We start from the raw sequence: 21,099 nt of genomic DNA on the forward strand, positions 1-21,099 counted from the left end.
ACTCTGGTAATTCCTTAAATTGCGTGTGGCCAAGTAATCGAAGCACGAGAAAGATGAGATCCTAGGTAACTTGACCTATACGCAAAAGCAAATCATAAACCTAATTAGCGTGACAACCCATATCCGTTTCTGAAGTGACGAAGATAAACCCAGAGTTTAGCTGAAGTATCTGCCGGCAAGTGCATACTCTCGGCATAATATGGACCAGACTTTAAGGTTTTATTTGTTCGATCTTCCACTGTCTCGGCACACCCTACGTACATAGTTCTTTGTTAGATAGTTATTTCCCCGTTGCGGAAGATTCTGAGAAGAAGGTTAATAAATGTCACTTTTCATAATATCTTATTTTGTATCTCGTGCCTGGTGTACTTAGATAGGAAAGGGGAAATGTAACCTATAGATTATAATACTGATTGGAAAGCCAATAGTCCGACATATATTCTGCATTGGACGATATAGGCTTATAATAATTTCGCTTCTTCGGAGTCGACTTCGGTTTTGCAGAGCACTTCTTCATATATAAGAGCTCAGGGCTATTGAATGATGTCATTGGTCACTAAAATGATGCTCAATATGATTCGATGCTATATAATTCTCTAATGTTTTCTGCAGAGAACAGGCCCTTCTAGCTTTTTGTCACAGCCACCTTTCCAAGCCAACTAATTATTGTAGGTCAGTTTTTAAGAAATAGGCCTAACTAAACACTCAGCAGATGTTTTAACATGATTTCGACAGTGTTGCTACCTTTGTCAAGCAGATACAAAAATAAAAAAATATTTTTCCACAACTTATTTTAACAAAATACTTGCCTGTTGCTCTAGAGAATGGATTATATAGTTTTCCCAGCTGGCAATGACGAGACAAAATAGAGCCCATAGCAATATGATGCTATTACAGGCAGAATAATATAGGTTGGTAACGTTTGTAAAATAAGAAGTTTACCCTCTAGTGCTCCAGATGGCTTTTGCTATATGCTATTCTTTCGAAACTATCGTTTTCATATGCGGTATATGTACTTGCGTCGTTGCTTGGATAATATGTGGCCGTTTGATATAAAAAACAAGATGGTAGTTACAAAATGGGCTTACTTATTTCTATTCTGTACTACGATAACTAATAGTGAGTTTAAATGAAAAGGGAATCTATGGATGTTGAAAAGAGCTCATCTATGGGGTTCCTTTGTCCTTCATCAATGATGCAGTGCATATGTGCCTTACCGCTAAGTGAGAGTTCTCAGGCACGACTTATACCGATTTGCGCTGTCATAGTGACGGTTGCAATGATAAACGCCGAACTAAGATTCTATCACAAATTTTTCCCTTTTTTTAAGTAAAAAGCTGTCCTATTTATTTCTGTGCGCTAAATTAACATCTGGGATGTTTAATCCGATTCTAATCAGCTTGTCGTTAAATATTCGTCTTCCTTAGGGGGTCATTAGTATAAAAACTTGGTTGATCTTAATCGCTCTAAATTGTATAAATTGTCGTATTAGAACATGTAAATGCAAGAATACATAGCAGTTGTGGGCCGATACCTTTAATATTAGTCTCTAATACGAAAAGCTGAGGTGTCTTCACACAGATGGAACGTGTATTACATAAGGATAAACATTCTAAGACAGAAAAATAAATTCATATCTTATAAATACAACTGTCGTAGAAATAATGCTATTGGTGGCCGACGGTTTTCGGAACTATGACTCCTCTATCTGCTAAAGAAATCAGCGTCATGGCACTATAGTAGCAACTTCAGAACCGTTGGTGAATTCTACCGAATCCTGCTTAAAATTTGAGCCTTTACAGCACATCACCTTTCTACCGTAATGCCTAGGCAATCGATTTCAGGAATACACCACAGCTGAACGTTTGTTCCGAAATACAGAAAAAAGGAGCGTAACTTTTCGGTAGAATTGAATTCGTGTTGTTCTCGTAGCTTCATCGTGCCCTTCATCCATAATTAATGGACGCACTTTGCGAAGATTTACAGCCAGGAGATATTCAGCCCCGCTTATTCTAATATTTACCGGACGTTCAGGGGTTTGCCTTTTCTGCAGTCCCAGTGTATTCCATTTGTTTACTACACACTCGAGTAAACCTAACTTCCGTGAATCCGAGTACATTCCCCAAAGTATGCGAAGTTATTTCTTACTGTCGTAGAATATGGGTTAAAAATTCCATGGCTGGATATTTTCGAAAATACAGACAGTGCACGGATTTTGGGTAAATTGTATGTGTGTCCTGCATCCGCTGTACTAACTATCCGACGCTGCACTACAATGTTCCTATATTACCAATCGGTCTTCTTCATAGGATGGAATGGGTTTCTTTCACAATTTCTCCTGTGCTAGTAAATAATGGAAAGCTAGTAAACTAAGCACACCAGCACTTGAAGCTTGCCTTGATGGAAAGCTACAATTTGGAGCAGTACTTATCTATGGTAAAAACTTACTACCAAATAGGATAGTCCCCTGAAATGATGACATTTCGCTTAATAACTTTCCTAACGCTTAATAATTTTCATTTGAATGATTATTTTACACTTGGGACTTGAAAAGCTCAATGCGTAACTATATTACTCACGAGAACTCGTGTGTATAGTCCAGCTTGTGGAGCAAAGATATGGTTGGGCCTTTTTTGTTTGAAAATGACGACGGAATAGTAGCACCAGCCAATGGTGAAATGAGGATGGAGTAGATACATTGATTGAAATGAGGGCATTCAACAAGTTGGGCCAGAAACAATCAATCTCAAGCTCGAAACTATGTTTCCAGCCTGGTTGAGCTTGTTGCAGAGCGGTAACATCGAATGGCCGTCCCTGTTTGATAATCTGATTCTTCTCGACTTTTTTCTGTGAAGCTATACCAGAGATAGGAATAACGCCGGAAGCAATCGATAACTTATAGCACTGTATTGGGTAAAATTGATGCTGAGTAACTATACGAAACCGTGATTCGATATTACGCGAAATGGGTCGGGTTCCGCGAGCAGCTTCTGAGAGGACGTTTGGCGCACATTGTTCTCCATGTACGGTGTAAATGAGACCATGAGGTCTGTTACTTTTTTTTTTTTCGTATACTGTTGCTAGTGAAATGATTAAACGCAAATGGCACAATTCTGTTCATTTCAAAATCGACTGAGTGATTGAGGCACCAGAGTAATTGTTACTACGATAAAAAAAATTATCCCTATTAACGGATCTCTAGTAGACGCTATAAAGTTAGCTGATAAATGTTACATTTCAGTATAGATACCTGACGGTACCAAACTCCACGACCCCAATTTATAAATCAAAATCTAAAGGCTCGAAAAGGAAGCGTATTATTTGTTCTGTTCAAAAAATAGAAGACAAATTTCTTCCGACTTACATTGCAGACAAATAGCAATGCTTCAATGAATCTTTTAAACACCGTTTTTATTGTGCCCTGGACAATGCAATGTCTAAATGTTAAGTTGCAATTAGAGTTTTTTGCTACAACTCCATAAGCCATTGGCTTTGTCGTCCATTAGAAAGAAAGTAGATATATATATATGCGGGTTGAACTGGATAGACGTGCGCAGACTGGCGTATTAGTCCACCCTCTCAATTTAGGACCTAAAATAAGCACGGGCGACAGGAAAGCTCCACGTGCAAATTTGCGCCATTTGCACATTAGTCTCCTAAAGATACATACCTAAATTCTATGTTACCTTTTCTTTTAGTAAAGGCGTGTTTGCTTTAGATTGTATAAATATATGTCGCAGGAACAGACAGATACTCTAACAGATAAGTAGCGGGTACTATAATCCTCCGACCCCAATGAGGTTAGCAAAAAAATGAGCAAATCTTGCTCTCTCGGATCCTTAGCTCTTCCTATATAAAATAGGAATCATTGCCAAAGGACCGCATTGAGAGTTTCGTTAATACTTTCGGGCGATGATGGCTCTACTGGACTATTTTTTGTTTTGCAGTGTTTACATATTAAACGATACGGAAACACATTATAGCATATGCTTATCCTTCAGCTGTTTCTTACCATACTTTTGACTATGTACAACAGTGTGATCAGTTGCTGGCAGAGCAAAAGGGATGTGCCTGTTGTGACTAGGGGCGCGGTTCGGGGTAAGCAGATCACTGTGTTCGTTCCATTCAGTCATGACGAATTAATTGGCAGAGTGCTGCCATGTCGTGCCCCTCTGAGGAGCCCTTTTTCAGAACGTTTTTTTTTTTGAAATTAGTTGAGTATGTCAATAAGGAATTAAATACTAATTATCAAAAGCGGTAATCTCCAAATATACGAATTCTTAGTCTGTGCAGACATGCTATTACCATTTTGATGACCTTGACAACTCACATCAAAGCTGTTAGTAGACAGATAAGCAAAAGTTGACCTTTCGTCATAAATATAAAAAAATAAGATACTAGTTTAGTTGACCCTACACCCACCGAAGCCGATTCGGATATATACTATACTACATTGTTTGGAAAATACCCTTCATGTACATCAGATTTTCTCCTGCAACGCAAACCCGGTTAGCTTCAAAAACTCATGGCCTCTATATCATTATCTATTAAAGAAACCTTTCATTTCCCTTATCAAACGTTCTTAAACACTGAGAGCCACTTTACATGTTTGATTTACAGTGGTTCTGTTTCTCTTCAGCTGTTTCCTCAAGGTATTAACGGCACTTCAAAAAAAAATGTCATTTTTCATTGCAGTATGAAATTAGCAGGTAGGAAAGCCGGTCAATCAGGAAGTTAATTCATTTTAATTACCACAAATAAACGATGTGTAAAATAAATAAAAAATGTTTCCGGCACAGCCAAAATAACAGCTGCCGTAATTGTCTGTGCCTAATAATAAACGCTTGTTGGCTAAACTGTAGCAGATTTTCTTTCTGTTAATGTTCTTTTTGGTAACAGTGTGCCTTCGGCAGTGCCTATGTATTTGGTAAATGCCTGTTTTGATTCCTCTTAGATTGCTACGGGTGGTTGTTTAAAGCGTTATCTAGATATTATGTTTACTCCGTCGGGAGCAAATGTAACGACCCCTTTGCGTAAAGCCCATTGATCACCGAATGTTTATGTGAGGCCCCGAGGTTTGATCGTGCTGAAATGTCACTGGTCTTTATTAGTCTACGCACGTATTTTCCGTTGTCTGCAAATGAATTTTATGGACCTTTCCTGTCATTTCTGCTAAACTACTTCAGGTGATCCAAGGGGAGATTATCGGAGATGCTCGCTAGACTTGAAATCTGGCGATCAACTATTACTAAGGTTCAAAAGGCTACGTAAGGCTCAACCCGCTCCTACTTTTGCTTTTATTGGCTTTAGTAGATCTCAGCTAATCACTAGACAAACCTCTGCTGTGTCCGTGCTGAAAAAAATGCCTGACATGTATAGTCTTTGTTGAGCTGCTTATTCATAATGAAACAAATAATCGGTGCTTGCCGTACTAATGATGAATGTACCTAACAACGGTAAAAGCTGGCGGTACTTCTTACACCACATTCTGGACCAAGCATTCAGAACAGTTCCGTATAAACAATGTGAATCCATGTTATTTATTAGCAATAACCACCGGCAACAGCAAGGCTCAGTATTGTACCCAATAGCTTTTCAAATGACTTTAAACGATTCGAAGTATGGCCATGTTGGGCCTCTAGGTTGAGCCCTAAAGAAAAATAGAACAAGAATTGAAAAACTGGGAAAAAAAAAGAAAAGACCAAACGTTTATGACTGTTCCCAGTGGCTAAATTGGATTGAGACTTTAGAGAATGACAGTAGACAATGCCCTACAAAGGGCATTACAACATACAATGTTATTGACTAGCCCAGAACGGCGAAACTACTCAATAAGGTGATGTTTCTTTGTAGCGCGTTGCACTGCCATTGACTATTATGAAAGAACTGCCCATAGGCATAAAACAACGAGTGGTTGTTTGAGTAGGGTCCGATCGCGGGAGACCGCCGAGAGTAAGGATTTAGGGCACGGGAAATTAAGGGTCGGTGACGGCACCGGCGCTGAGCAAATCCAGACAAATCACAGGGAACAAAATAAGCATTAAGTGGAAGATGGTGGTGCCCGGCAGTAGATAGGTAGCCACCCAGTGCCAGCTACAACTAGCATGCGAAGGACTGTCGAACGCCTTGAGGCAGGAATCGACGGTCGAGCAACGAAAGTATTGGTTAAGGACACTAAACGTTTTTTGCTTTCTGCAAAACTAGGCACCAGCGAACCTAACCCGGAAAGGGTTCTTTTCAAGTTCCAGTTAACTTGTCTACGAGAAAACGCGAAAAGAAAAACGATGCATAGGAACACGCGAGCGTCTAGTAAATGCGAAACCCTATTGACAAACAATTTACGAGTGGAAAATGATTGGTTGCGATGCGACTTATTCATACGATATCAGACGCTTTAGTGCGTGTCAGTGGCTAGTTGGCTTAATTTCGCTTCTATTTCCAAGTGTATGGCACCCTCTACGACGATTATTTAGTCTATGCAACTGTCTATAGGATAATTCGCTTTAAATTTAGGTAGCTGGAAGAGCCTCCATGTAGAAATATTATTTTTTCCATGAAAAAATCACTGTCATAGTTCACATTTTTGTTTTTTTTAGGGGATTTTAGAAACACAGCCTCGGGCTTGAATAAATCTAAAATTCGGTGTGTTTGCTTTGAGGGTAAGGAGTTGAGGTTAAAAAATCTCAAGGTGCATGTCAAACATGTATACTGAGACTTCTATAAAAAATTAAGGTTACCACTTGTGTTGTATGTTGCGAAACCAGTACACTTACTTTTTTTCGCCATATCGATGCATGAAAGCGCTTCACGTATCAACAAGCCTGTTTGGGATGTCGGTTCCACTTGATATCAGTGGATTTATACTCCACTGAAACATGGTTAGATGTGAAAACGTTGAAAGACAGTAAGGCTTGAGCAAAGCTGATACACTGACAGATGAAGAACGCTCACTGTCACTGATGTCCATTTTAAGCCTATGCGTTTTAAGGCTCTAGAACTAAAACCATATATTATATTCTCTGTAACAATCGGTTTTTTCTTTTCCCTTAGAAAACAATAAAGGTGCACAAAAATATGAGTTAATGAATAGAGAAGACAAAGGTCGAATGAAGATACGGTTCCCAGTTCTGTTTTCACGTTATCATAAATGTATATTCGTATTTATTATTGTTTATCCTTTTTTGTCCCATTTGTTATTTCTTCCTTTTTTCAATCAAAATCCTATTTTGTTGCTTCGTATATTCCAGCAGTGTGTTGGCTATTTCCTTTCGTATTCCTTGACGTTCTCGTCTTTTTTTTGCAGTATGTTCGTTCCTTGTCGTTGGTCACTTAATAAGCTGTTGTTATTTTGTGGATTTCTAGTAATACAATTAAAATTACCATTGTTGTTGTTTATTGTGACCATCTTCCTATCGATGCAGATGTAAGAGCGATCCTTTGTTTCGGTATTTTCCCTTATTCTAGTACATCTTTTCTAAGTTGTCTTTCCGTCCCAAAAGACCGTTTCCATGACACACAGACGTACCCAGCCCCTATGTCATGCTAGCTTGTATTATTATTATTATTATTTGTATCAGTTATTTGTTTTGTTTAAGCGATTAGTGTCATTAGTATCATCTATATGTCTGCCATTTTATAATGAATTCTGACACCTTTGATTTGCCGTTGACGTAACACTAGTAGCTACTTTTGTTAACTCTTATTTTTTTATAGTTGTTGCCTATTATTTAGATCACCGCCATCGTAATATCGTTCATTGCATATTAGTTGTACTCTATTTGAGCGATTTTTGTACGCTCCTAATACATTTGTCTCCCATCTCTTTCGAACGCCGGCCATACACACCTACATACAACACAATCTACATGTTAACAGCTTGGCTTGCTCCATCGTGATCCGACCCTCTTAGTTCTCTCCCTCCTTCACGCCAGTTGTCAACAATGCTTTCAGCCTGAGTCGTTCCCAATTGGCTTCGTCACGTGTCATTAAAAGTCTCATGTTCGGTGTCTGTACGTATGTACTTCGTCATTGTCACAGATTAACGACACAGACATGCGTTTATTGGAACCACCTTTATGTGCTATTTGCTGACATGATTTTTTCCCTGATATAGATGTCTGACGCTACTATGTCGTGCGGTCAGTTCCTCAATAAACTCGGATATGTTTTTATTGGCATTTGTATTTCTCCCTGAAGTACACCGTTGTGGCTCCGTATTGTTCTTCACCGTTTCTGTTTTTCAATTGTCACGTAAAACTTTTTCTCTATTCCATTTGTGATATCTTGTTTTCGTCTTCTTCATCTATGCGAACTATTATAGTATGTCTCTTATTCTCTGCAATGGTTTGATACTGTTTATATCTTTCCAGGTACAACACAAGTCTCACTATGCGTCGTCAACATGTTCTTTCGATTCATCCTATGTAATCCTGTTTGTCGTTCCCATTCAAAAACACTTTAGCCTCGTTGAGTTCCTGTTTTGAGTAATTAGAAGCGGGATAGTCCCTGGAAATCGCAATAGATGTCCGCCTTTCCCGATGGCACCATCCCATATAATGCCGATCATTCGCCTTAATGATCGCTCTGCTCTGATCGGCAACTAGAGAAGTAAATGACCACGATTAGCAAGAAATACGAGAAACACTGAAATCACTGTTCAATCGAAGAGTATTTAAAATACAAAAGAATCGGGAAAAAAAAACAGATCATTCTGAGTTGCTTATTATTAGAGTAGATAAATAAATTATAAGTGAAATAAACAGCTACTCAGGTATTGTCGCTGCAAGCTTAATGATCGCACCGTTTGTTATCTGAATTTATTGTTTGATATACGTACACAGATGTAGAATACAGACATAGCAAGGAGACCCGATGCTAAAAACAGGTAGCGTATACGTACCCCTGCTTCGTAGAACTAAGACGGATCGTAATCCGTGCGGTATCAGTAACACACGCACACACGCATTTAACCGCTTACATAGCGCCCAGTGGATACGATAGGTAGTTTGTCGGTAACGTCCCAGCCCACATGTTTCTTCGGCTTACATTATGTATCATCTATTAATGGTATTAGAAATACTCTTGCTGGCACCATGGAACGGTAATATCCGTCATGATAATAATAGTAATTATTATTACTGTAACCTCATTCATGTATATTACATACTGTGTGCCTGTAGGAGGCACAGAGGAATACGTTACGCTTTATATTGCACTGCGCACTGCACAGAACCTTTCCTTGCTTCCATTTCTCTGGTTTGTTCTCGTCGAGTGCTAAAACTCTACGCCGGCGAGACGCTGCATTGGTCTAAAGTTTCAAGACCGGCCATCTTTGTGGTAAAATCCACACTGCGCGGACCCTTCCATTTTTCTTCTTTTGCAGTGCTCTGTTTCTTATTTATCCCATCCCCTGCCACTTCTACAAGAAATAAAATATCTTCCCGTAGGAATCATTTTAGTTCAGCGCTCCTGAAGACGATCCCGCCAGGTAGATATGCAGGTTACTCCGCCTACTCATATAATACTTTCTGTTCTCAGCTAATGTCTTGTCTTTGTAATTACGGTGGAGTGTGAGGCTTGTGACGTCTAGACACACATCTTGTTGGAGACAGGGAATTTCTTCAGGACGCTCGCAAACAGCTCTCACTAGCCTCAAGCTATCTATGTGCCTCCCTAGTTAAGACAGGCTGTTTGTTTACAAGCTCGAAATCTACAGTTGTCTTAGGTTATCTTCATATGGGGCACTGATTTCTTCATATTACGTCCTTTAATACTTAACAGTTCCACATCTTGTTAATTGACAAAGGATAGCTGCTACTACAGACAATCCTGCTTTGTTAAATGCAGTTAACGAACGCTAATATAGGACTGTAAAAAAAACACAATAAACAGTTTTACGTTGCACTGTTCGTCCTCTTGTAATAGCGATGGTGACGTCTGTAAGATTTTAACCAATGTAATGGTTCTATGATAAAAATAAGCGCAGTTGTTTCCTTTTCGCCGTTTAATCAGCCTGCATTTTTCTCCTTTTCTAACTGCCATTTCTTTAGAGAGATATGTTTCTAACAGTGCGTAACATTGTTTATCTGTTATATTGTTCGACCCTAGCTGTTGACCCGGATAGTCAAGTCTTGAAGACGTATTCCGAGCTTATGGCACTGGTACCACCCTTTCGAATTGTGTTGTTAGGTGTAAGCGATTACGGTAAATTCGGCTGTATATCATAAGCGCCCCCGACAAAAAACTTTCGTTCTTTTCTTCTATACAGACAAGCACACGTGTACTATGTGGGGTGAGTGTATGTTTATATTACGTATACTATAGTACGGGTCAGGCGTTCTCAACCGACTTTTCATTCAACCATTTTCGAAAAACACGCTCGTGATCTCCAGCTAATAACTGAAAACTTTTCCCTCCTTCCTCACGCCTTCTGTTTCCTAATTTTGACGCTCTTCAATCAGCTCAGAGGTTTTCGAATGGAGAATTGAGCAGGTTTACCGTAGAAGCGGTGCCCACAACTAACAACGTCACGACTGCTTTTTTCCACACCACTCTTGAACGCTTGACAACGATGGGGTAAGATCAGGCTGATTGGAGCTTTTCAGAGGGCTACCTTGTTGTTCATGACTCGGTTAAAATTCTGCTCAAAATCTGGATCATGGTTTTTAGCGCGCTCAAATCGTTCCATGAGCAATTCCTTAGCGAACGCGTAAAGCTGTATGTCCAGCGAGTTAAGTTGGTCAATAAGCTCGAGATCGGCACTGCTCACCTCCGCGATAGCCAATGAACTTCTAGTATAGTTGTATTGAACGAAGGCCTGTTTAAACCGTAGGCCGAAAGTACGCTCGAAAAGGTACTGCGAGATCTTTTGGAATTCGCAAAGGGCGAAAAAAGCCATTTTGCGAAGATTACTTTTGGCTGATGCGAGCAACAACGCGTCCCGCTGTGCGCGAGGCATGGCCGACTCATTATAGCAAACAACGAGCGATAGATCAGCCAGCATTCGAGTCATGCGGTTGATGGCCAGATTACTTCGACAGGACACGAATTCGGAAAACGTCACGTCCATCCAATCCGGCGTCGAGTAACATGCCGGTAGCTCGTCAACGGTTGGAGGCCGTCCTGCAAAGGAAAAAAGGACGAATGGAAAAGTTTGTCACACAGTGCGTATGCATATACGACAGAGAAAAATAGAATACCTTGAAGAGCTTGTAAGTAAAAAAAAAAAAAAATCGAAAACTTCCCGACGAGATCCCTACTAGTTGAAAATATTAATGACGATTGGTTCAAGAATTCGCCTGGTACTGACCACTTGTCGCAAAGCAGATTGTGTCGGGACATATTGGAAGATCTAGTAGTGGGTAAGAACCTTTAGAACAGCAAGTAGAATTTATCTTTCAAGCTGTGATGATAGGGCGAAGTTGAAGTAAGAGCAACGTTAACGATCTTTCGGTGACCGCAATACTAAGGCAACGTTCAGATAAACAATCTTTGTACCTTAGGGAAAAGAGACGTTTGAATTTAAAAGCTGTCTATTCATGTTGGTAGAATTCAATTACATATAAATATTTTGTGTCTTCTTTGTACAAGTTGTTCGCGAAATCATTTACAGTTCTTTCCGTACTTTCAGCGAAACGAGACCTTAGTAAAACTTTAAATAGCTTGTAAAAACTGTCTGCATAATTGCCCATAAACATAACTCTACAATAGAATTCTGCTCGCAGCGAACGACAAATAAAAGATATAAGTATAACAACACGAATATATAACACAAGCTATAACTTTAAAGTTGTTTATTAGATGTTTGTTTACTATCTAGGGTGCATGCACATTCGGGATTGTACCTCAATAAAAATCGAACAATCCACATTAATGTTCTTGTGAATCTTAACAGAACTATTGCTTTCTATAGAAAACTACCGCTAATGCTATTCAAGATAAGAAAAGTAAAAAAAATATTATGTATTCTACAAGATAATCTTAAGAACGATAGGCTCTGAGCGTAATTGTTGTTATCTAATGTTAATGATTATTTTCATTGCAATAAAGGTTCGCTCACCGGCAAAGGTGTTTTTCGTTTTCTCCCTGCCGCAGAACATTGTACTAAGTCGTAAATCGTTTATTCTAAATCTGCATTATAACAACAATCGATTGCTGGGAGCAAATGCATTCATTAGTTGAAATCTTTACTCTGCCTGAACCTTGTCGACGTTCGGGTGTGACGGGAGCTGAAGAAAACGGACTACTTTTCCGCGCTTAGCGCAGGCGGCAGAGCTTGTGCATCATCCTAGTTCCACCTTTATCATTTGCAAAACCGAAACAAACGAAGCAAGTGCACCGATATCTGAACATGAGCGCCAATCATCGATAATGCCATTGTGAGCTAAGTACCATGGGGCCATGGGCGTGTTGTTCAAGGATCTGCCGTTGCTTTTTTCAGCAGCTGTGTTATCCTTCTCATGATCCTGGAATGTGCGCATCGTCTTCCTGCCGCGTCGAGCAGCCGAAGCTGGAGTATGAATATGCGATAGCAGTGAAACTACCTGGCATCGATCTCGACGAAGCAGTAGGCGTGCGAGCGAGCGACTAATTGACCAGACGGATCGACCAATGACTCAACTCAAAGCTAAACCTCCCGCTAGCCCGTCGTTTATCCTCAACCCACTATTGGATCCCGTTGTCACGCTCATCGTCTCATTTCTACTATTCGCAAGCTATTTATATAAGGTTATATATATATTCTGTAAGCCGGCCGCGGGAAACAAATACATATGTGTATGAGCAATAATGTTTCTCTGCGAATGCACGTGAGTGTGTCTATGTGTACTTGAATACAGTAGGGTTCCAGTATATCTAACTGGGATGGAATAGACAATCTGCTAGCGAGACCTTAATTTACACGGGCTTATAAAGATTACGATCGCTAGCGAAAGGCCACGTGCGGAGATATCAACATACTGCAGCAACAATCATCAAGGACACAAAGGTCAAATTAGCAGTGACGAAGGATATGATTGTTTGTCCATTGGCTTGCCAAGCCTTGGCTGGAATCTGTGCCTTACAAACAGCCTCTTATAAACCGCCGTTTTCAAAACATATCGGCTTCCTCCAGGTGTTGCTAGTTAGCTTCAGAAAGAAACGAGTTTTCAATAAAAAAAAAGATCAAAAACAATTATTGCATAATCCAATCATCGCAACTAAGTTGGACCTACCCCTCAAATTACGCACAAACTTCTGCTGTAATGAACAGTTAACCCTAAATGACAATTGCTATACTTCTATATATATATATATATATATATATATATATATATTCTATATTTGAGGAACTCAATGTGACTGTATAAACAAAAAGGTTTGTGTGGTAGTGCTATTACTATAACCGACTCATAAGATCGTCGACAGTGCTGGTTAACGTACTAAAATTTACAGAGTGAGCAAATTGGACAACACTGCCCAATTTGTTCCTTTTGACGAATCTTTCACACATCTTCGAAACGTTCAACCCAGCATTTGACCGGATAGAACGCTTACGATCTAACCTGCGTCTAGTAGTGGATTTGAAGAGTTGCTTCCCTATTTCGTTCCATGACTCGTCTTAGTCCACCCGATGTCCAGCCGATCCGTTACGACGAGCAACAATCGTTATGCGGGTCGAACGCTTTTTCGTGCAAGCCTCGATCCGGTTATTACTAAGGGCATTATTTCTCGACTCCTAGGGTACAACCGCGTATTTTTCTCTTGCTAGCCCACCACCGGCAAAATAGCGCTGTCCACTATAACTAAGCCGGCCATCCCTTATGCTAGCAAGCTTCCAGAAGAAGCTCGCTGTGCCGCCGTCGATTCGCCATGAATGTGATGCTTATATAGTCTGCTTGTATATAAATCGGCCAAGTTCTTTTCCGCTGCTTTCGAAGGAAGACATCAACTCTGCGGGTATGTGTTTCAATTCGATGATACGCACTTACATCGAAAATAACTAACATCATTTTAAAAACAAAAGTATTAGTCATAATCGTAGACGAAGGCGACGCATAGTAGCCTGTTGACATGAGTAACTAGCCCTAAAAAACAACCTGATTCCCATGAACCGCAAAGCGAAAAGCGCCCTCGGCAACTCGGTACATGTCTGGCATACAAAACGGCAGAGGTACGGCGAAAGGAGGTATTGCCAAATCACGACAGCCTAAGGAACAATCCTAAATCCAACACACAAAACATGATGGTTTTTAGAAGGCTACACGCAGTACTGCATAGCTTTGGTCCTGCAATCGTTTGCTGCCACAGCACCGTTGCCCCGAACACTCTCTTTTTACCTTTAGTAACCAGTCGGTAACGCATACGTTGGTGCGTATAGGGTTGGAATTATTTACTAGCTACGTGCTCGTCTATTAAGATTGTTCGATATTGGAACGCATACGTAACTTTGTTCTATCGTTTGCACATCTGTCGTAAAACTGTGCGCAATAGTGTTTCCGAAGCCGCGGGACCGTAAAGGCGTTGACGCACTTCAGTTTTTTTACTTTTAGTTGTTCCAGTTATAAGGTAACATGTTCGTTTTCTAATCAATGTAGCCCCACAGTCAGCCTCTAGTTGTATTAACACATAGACCACCTCGTGAAGTTTATACTCTAAAACAATTGCCCCTTTCCACAAATGGGCAACTCCACTCACAAACCAAATAAATCATTCTTATCTATTTCAGATAAATTCGGCGAAAGGTATCAAGAAAAAAAATTATTGTTGTTGTTCCAAGTAACCTTACTATATAAGTTTACCTCAACCATATGTCAATGCAAGCTGTTTAAGGAAATACCCTCTTTACGGAAAACACTACTGGCGATTAATACTATCCATTGTAACACATACGGATCAGTATGGCATTTTTAGGCTATCTTGCTTAACTGTACGAAGACTACGTAGCAGCGTTTCGCTGTTCGCACATCTTGTTTGACCGTAAGAGTCTAGGCATATTAAGTATGTTGGCACATCTTACCATTGCAAATGTGCCTCGAAGTCTTCCACGTGGCTCCCCGCTGTACATGCCTAAACTCTGAGAGGAATCGGGACCGAGGTTCACGGAGTAACGTGATGTAAAAATATCTGAAACGATCAGTCAAAATGAATTACATTTTACTGACCCTCCCAGTCTTCGAGTCTCTACGTAAATACGAAGCGAGCCAAATAAATATGAAGCGCTAGATAAAATGATCCTTAATTCCATCGAAGCGTCACTGTGCCTTCTACGAACAAACGCCTTTCACGTCTATATACATTTAGCACACATTATACAATAATTTAGATATATAGCAAGTCATGTGCTTTTATCTTTCATCAATCTTCATATTTCTTCAGTTCAGTGTTAACTGATAAATTTTCCTGTCAGTGTTACAGTGATAATTTATTATCTTCTTTTCCTTGACACACCAAATAATGGGAATAGAGAAGGCTTGATTTGTATAAAAATATACCGCGACAACAGAAATCGTTCGATGATGGAAATGTACTAAATTGATTGGAAGGTTCTCGCAGTATAAATACACCCTGTACTGTGTATAAATAGACGATTCAAGCTATAGCAAACGTAATAATCCGATGCAGCGCTAGTAAAGTACCTTCTTTTGAGCGAATGTAGTTGTTGTTGTTGTTGTTGTTGCAATGGCACTAACAGCTGTTGGCTGTTGCTGCTGCTACTGCTGCCAGCGGAAGAGGTCGTCCCTGCATAGACCAGCCCTGAGGCGGCAACTTGTTGTATTGCCCCTGCAGCCGAACGGCCCCTTGGTCCAATAGATGATTGAGTTTCTGCAGTTCGGCTGTGTTGAGCTAGAAGAACACCTTCCTGCCGGTCTATAGCACCATCGACGCATGCCGTCAACTCAGTCCAGTCTGCGTGCAGGCCACAATGCCAACCAGCCGAATAACGAGAGAAGATCCAGCTACCCTCTTTCTTTGACCAGCCTCGATGGCATTTATACCTGATAGCATTGAATATTCGCGGAACAGATAGAAGAAAAATCGGCAGACAATATTCATTAATTGTTATTTCCATCCGTATCTAAATAATAGAGGCCTAACAAACGGAATGGAAAAAGTAATCCTAAGCGTAATTGTACGAGCTTTATTTACTAGCCTCACAAATCTGCATGTACACAACAAAACAAGCGCTTGAATAGAAACAAATCTCACCTCATTTAGTTTGGTTGAGCGAATTATAACGTATATAAGGTGCAACATAGCTGTGCTTTCATAATCTATGAGCTTTTTTTTATAGTTGAATGTTGTAGGTGGTACAAAAATATGAACTCTGTTCGGTAATGGAAGTTGCAATACGGCTTCTTAATCTTTTGCGGACGCTTAGTTGCAAAAAGTACTTTCCCGCTTTGCCCTGAAATAAGGGCCAGTGTAGAATCTATGACGTCAACTTCGAACGACGCCTAATCACATATACGGCGTGTTCACTGCTCATCATCTACCTGATAGCTTTTCCATCCGATCACATCAATAACAAAATTACTCCGAATGTGTTTCGAAGACCCAAAGATAGAACGCTACGGTTATACCCTTGGTCCTGTTTATCTTATCGTCACCTGACCTTTCCAGAAATGGGTATAGCTTTATATATATACACGCTAATAGAGGACAAAAGATCATTAATATGCCTATCCGTCGAGGAAGGTCAAGACGACGCACCTGAACATACAATAGCGTCCGGTCCGCGCTTTACGCAGACGAACGGCAAACCCTATTTTAAATACATGACTCCTATCGATCTGTATTGTGTCCATTTGAATAGGTAAGCGGCTGCGTTGCTTCCACATAAACGCCACGTACTCATGATGAGTCTTCTCTGAGTGTCGGTCTAATTTGGAAAAGATCTTAGAAAGTAGCGTCACAACGGAATCTCATTGCTACAGCGTTGAGTTAATTTGCAGAGTGATCAAAGCGAAAACGAAAGCCGTCGTGAAGTTGAAGGCCTACAAGGACAAACAGTAGTGGAAAACATTGGCTGTTGCAGCTACCAAAAGAAACGGCACGCGACATAGAGCCTAGTGGCGTTCTTCTTCTCATCAACTTTTTCGTCGATCTTCTACCAGTTAGCGATTTCTTTTGCCTCATAATGGACTTAAACCATTCCCTGGGCCTTTCACCTGCCTCTACTCCGTTTCGTCCCTCTACTAGCCGTAATTTTTGTCTTAATCAGCGTTGCTCAAAATCGCCGCCGTTCCATTTCTAAGTCACCTCTACTTCTATCTAATTTCCGCCGATTTGAGGTATTTCCGTTAACTGAACTTCGCTCTTCTATTTTGCAGAATATAGAAACAATAATGTTATACAGTATAAACATGCTCTGAAGCGAGCGACCCGACTGTTTGATCTACTTTTTCGTACGACAAAAAATATATGTTTTATATTTTTTTAGAAATATAATGATATAATCCAATACTATCTAAACGTGTAATGCTAACAACGGCTCTCACACTAGGTCAAAGTCTGCTAAAGAGCGAGGATTTTTCTGTTTACCGGGACATCACCATATACAGACAGCAAAACCAACATTTTTTTTTTTGTTTTTTGCACGTTGCCATATTAGTAATGTTTATATAATTTATGGGGCGATGGCCTTTTTACAGTCAGTTCCAACTAAACGCCATGCGGAATAAAAGCTTTCAAGAACAGTTTGAGCAAAGAAGTACGAACCCTGCGTTTAGGACCTCAGTTTTCTACAGATCAATCCTCGTGATCGAATTTACTCTGTGTTTCTCATTTAACTAAGTTAAATCCTTAAAAGAAGGTACATAAATCATTTAATTATCAATATATACATCTTAGTTAACACAATGATAGTATTTTGTGGTTACAGTTATCGATGCTTTAACTTAAGCAAAGCAGTTAGATTCGTTTGAATTACTGTCTAAGCGAGATAATGTTAACAAGGTATCAACGTCTTCATTTCTAAAGTTAAGTAATATACATCATTCTAAAGTAATGTACATTATACACAGCTACATCCACCTCTTGAAGTTAAAAATTCTCGGCTTTTCATCAGTTTTTAATCACGAAGTTCTAAGGCTGAGCTAATATACATTGATTCTACTATAAAACGTGTGACCATATTTGTGTGGAATCGACTCGATGTTTTGATTACTCACTGGGTGTGGTTCGGCAGACATCTTAGAAGTATAATCGACTTGGGGTACTTGTTCACTGCATGCGCTTTGTAGAGAAGCGGTCAAAAAGCTCGTTATATTTTTAGTTGTCGGGTAGCCTGCATATAGCGCGTCTTTGTAATACAGAGGGGGTTTCAAAAGCGTCGCTTGTCTCCCAGATACGAAGAACATCATCGTTGCACTCTTGGGTACCACAGCATTAACAGTCGTCCCATCGAACGTGTTCCTTTCTTAGCGAGTGGGCTGGCGTACCGCCCGCGGACGAACACAAGCTTATCTAGAGCTCCAGCAGGAGCAGCGTGGCTCCTTCCGATGCCCCATCTATTTTGCTAGCCGGAGATACGTTCGAGGGAAAGCAAAAATATTTGATGGTCGTTTTCTCTCTCTGTCTTCGTTCTTTGATTTTCTTTACACGCTCTTGTTCTTTGTCCTAGGTATTCCCCATTTCCCTCTTTTCGCTTGCTACTGCACTCGATTCGGTCACTGACTGTCCGACAATCGGCGTTTCTGTCCCAATATTTTCGCAATGTTCCCACCGTTCCTATGCTGGTACGAGCCTTACGCGTTCTTTCTTCCAGACTACCCTATTCGTACAAAAAGCAGCAGCAACCTTGCAGAATACCGTGGAGAGGAGACACGTCGTTCTAGCGAGAGACATGACCACCGTAACCGCCCGAACAGAGCCCCTGCCACCCACCCGTCCTTCACCATCACTTTCATTGTTTCCCGTCTTCCAGCTCCGTTTTTTGCACTGGCCTTGATCATCTCGTCTGAAACCTTACCGCCACATAGATACAGGCAGATCCTGCCCCACGAATGCGTATAAAAAGTGACGCTTGAGGAAAAGAGTGATATTTTGATCTGGAACTTAGTATTTAGGTATATGGAAACCAGTTGTTACAAGCGTCGGACAAATCTCAGTGCATTGATACGTGTATCGAGTTTGTCGGAGAGAAAACTTCGGAACACGTTTAAAATATGTGTTAAAGTCAGTTGACTTCATCTATAATATTTGTCGAATCCGCTACATGAAAAGTACTGAACTATGCTGAAAAACGACAGCTACCTAAAATGATCCAGATTGATTATTCTGTTTAGTGAACTCGTGCAGTAAATAGTCCCATTATTAAGTTATAAGCTTCCAAGCTTTGACCGCCCCTCAGCTGTCTCAAAGAGTGCGTGGTAATTATCTTCACAAAAAAATACTAACCTTACTATTCTTAGTCCACTTATATCTTGGGAGACATAGAACCAGCGTTCACTACAATTCGGTTACGACATCGACATAATATAATTATTTGCTTGTAGCTAATATCGACGAGCATTTAAGATTTCAATACGAAAAATCTACACGTTACAAATTACAGATTAGCTTAGTAAAACCGTAAGTCCAAGCTTTTCCTACGTGAAGCCCTAGTCCGCCCGTTTTCCACTGAGCATAAAAGCGTCCTTGTTTGATTGTTATTAAAAGGGTTCGAAGTTCACTACTGTCTCTAGCAAAACACATCGGCGTCTTTTCACAGCACTGCCCGCCGTCTTTGAATAGCTAACGACCCACGAGGAGGTAGCAACAGTAAACGCAAAAGAAGTACCGCTAAGTTGATTGCCAAACTGAACGAGGCTGTTCCTGCTCTGACCGATCTTCTATAGATGAGCACAAGGATAGCACTAGTGAACGAGAAAGAAGACATACACAACGTTCTAGATACTACGACATTAGCAGGCCATACAGTTTCTCCCTATACATGTTGCAAGCCTCTACGAGCGCTAAGCAGGGGCTAGCGTCCTTCACAGAACCAGCATTACCGCTACTATACGCTCAACGTAGCAGTTTCCACCAAGTCTTCCAGTTTGTTGTTGGCGCCTACCTCACGACCACAGACGGGGTGCCAAAAGCGCCAGCAGCGGCTGTGCGAAAAAGACAGAAGACAGCATCAACTTGGTCGCAGGCTCCGATAACCATGGAGCGAAGACGGCAGCTACTTCCGGAACATTGGGGCTATTAAAGAGTCGAGATGTAAGGTTGCTTCTCGTTTTCACGTACGTACTTCCAATAACAAGAAGGCCTGCTGATAGGCTCGAGGAAAACAAACAGGGGAACAAGCAGCTGCTGAACACGGCAAGGGGAAAATAAACACACATACACACTGGAATTGCACGAGACGAAACGGCCGGACGAAAGGACTGCCATTGAAGATCTTCGGAAGTGAGCGAGCAAATGGGCTGGCTGAGTAGATGGAAAGGGCCGTGAAGCGTCGAGACTCTGCAACGAAGAGAACACGGGATCTTATTGAAATTCCACGCCTGCCACTTGGTCCATGGCATAAAGCTAGGGCAGAAAGGCATGCAGACTTGCAGTCGATGAGACGAGTTCGCGAGCCACGCAGCGACACCGACTTGCGACAGGCCATACGTTCTTATCACGCAGAATTGCATGCGGGAAGCAGCGGTGGCCAGAGCACTCGCGGATGCTGCTGCTCGTACTGCTGGAACCAGTGGATTGGGGGTCGATCTGTCGATCAGCTGGCCAGTCGGCCCTTTTTCTTTTTGGAGCCTGAAGCATCTCTTCCTTAGTTTTTTTTCTTTTCCTTCCTTTTCTCTCTAGGACTTCGTCTTCACTACGTTTCCTTTTGACCACTGTATCGACCGATTCTCTATTTTCCTCTCGCACTGTTCCATTGGAACCGGGGAATAGAACATCCGTGTCTAGTTGGAATTTTACGGCGTTGCCGCCAAGCTAACAGTAGTATGATAACATAGAAGACGCAATGTCAAAACTCTTCACGGAGGGCAAAGCGTTGTACTTTTAGGTATAGATCTATCTGTGATGTATAATACAAAACGGTTCCGCTCGCACTCTGCCACTGGTTCCATTAGGCTGGTCGTACGTGGTCACTACACGTAGCAGCGGACGATAGTGACGAACATAGAA

General features: G+C 40.9%; 1 protein-coding gene across 3 annotated transcripts in view; it reads right to left on the reverse strand.

The window, feature by feature from the left end:
* Positions 1-7,125: 7,125 nt before the first annotated feature.
* LOC111247530 (heparan-sulfate 6-O-sulfotransferase 1-like) overlaps positions 7,126-21,099 on the reverse strand; it is a 49,918-nt gene continuing 35,944 nt past the window's right edge. The window contains exons 3-6 of one of the 3 annotated variants that reach the window (XM_022798560.2): positions 15,615-15,974; positions 14,996-15,102; positions 10,769-11,121; positions 7,126-8,599 (exon numbers count right to left, since the gene is read on the reverse strand). In XM_022798560.2, the coding sequence (XP_022654295.1) occupies positions 8,447-8,599; positions 10,769-11,121; positions 14,996-15,102; positions 15,615-15,974 (973 nt within the window). In that variant the 3' untranslated portion in view covers positions 7,126-8,446. Of the gene's footprint in view, positions 8,600-8,771; positions 11,122-14,995; positions 15,103-15,614; positions 15,975-21,099 lie in introns of those variants that run through there. The other 2 variants (XM_086983087.1, XM_022798558.2) reach the window with 2 other exon arrangements.

This window comes from Varroa destructor, unplaced genomic scaffold (genome assembly GCF_002443255.2).
Source record: "Varroa destructor unplaced genomic scaffold, Vdes_3.0 BEIS01000003.1, whole genome shotgun sequence".
Lineage (NCBI taxonomy): Eukaryota > Metazoa > Arthropoda > Arachnida > Mesostigmata > Varroidae > Varroa > Varroa destructor.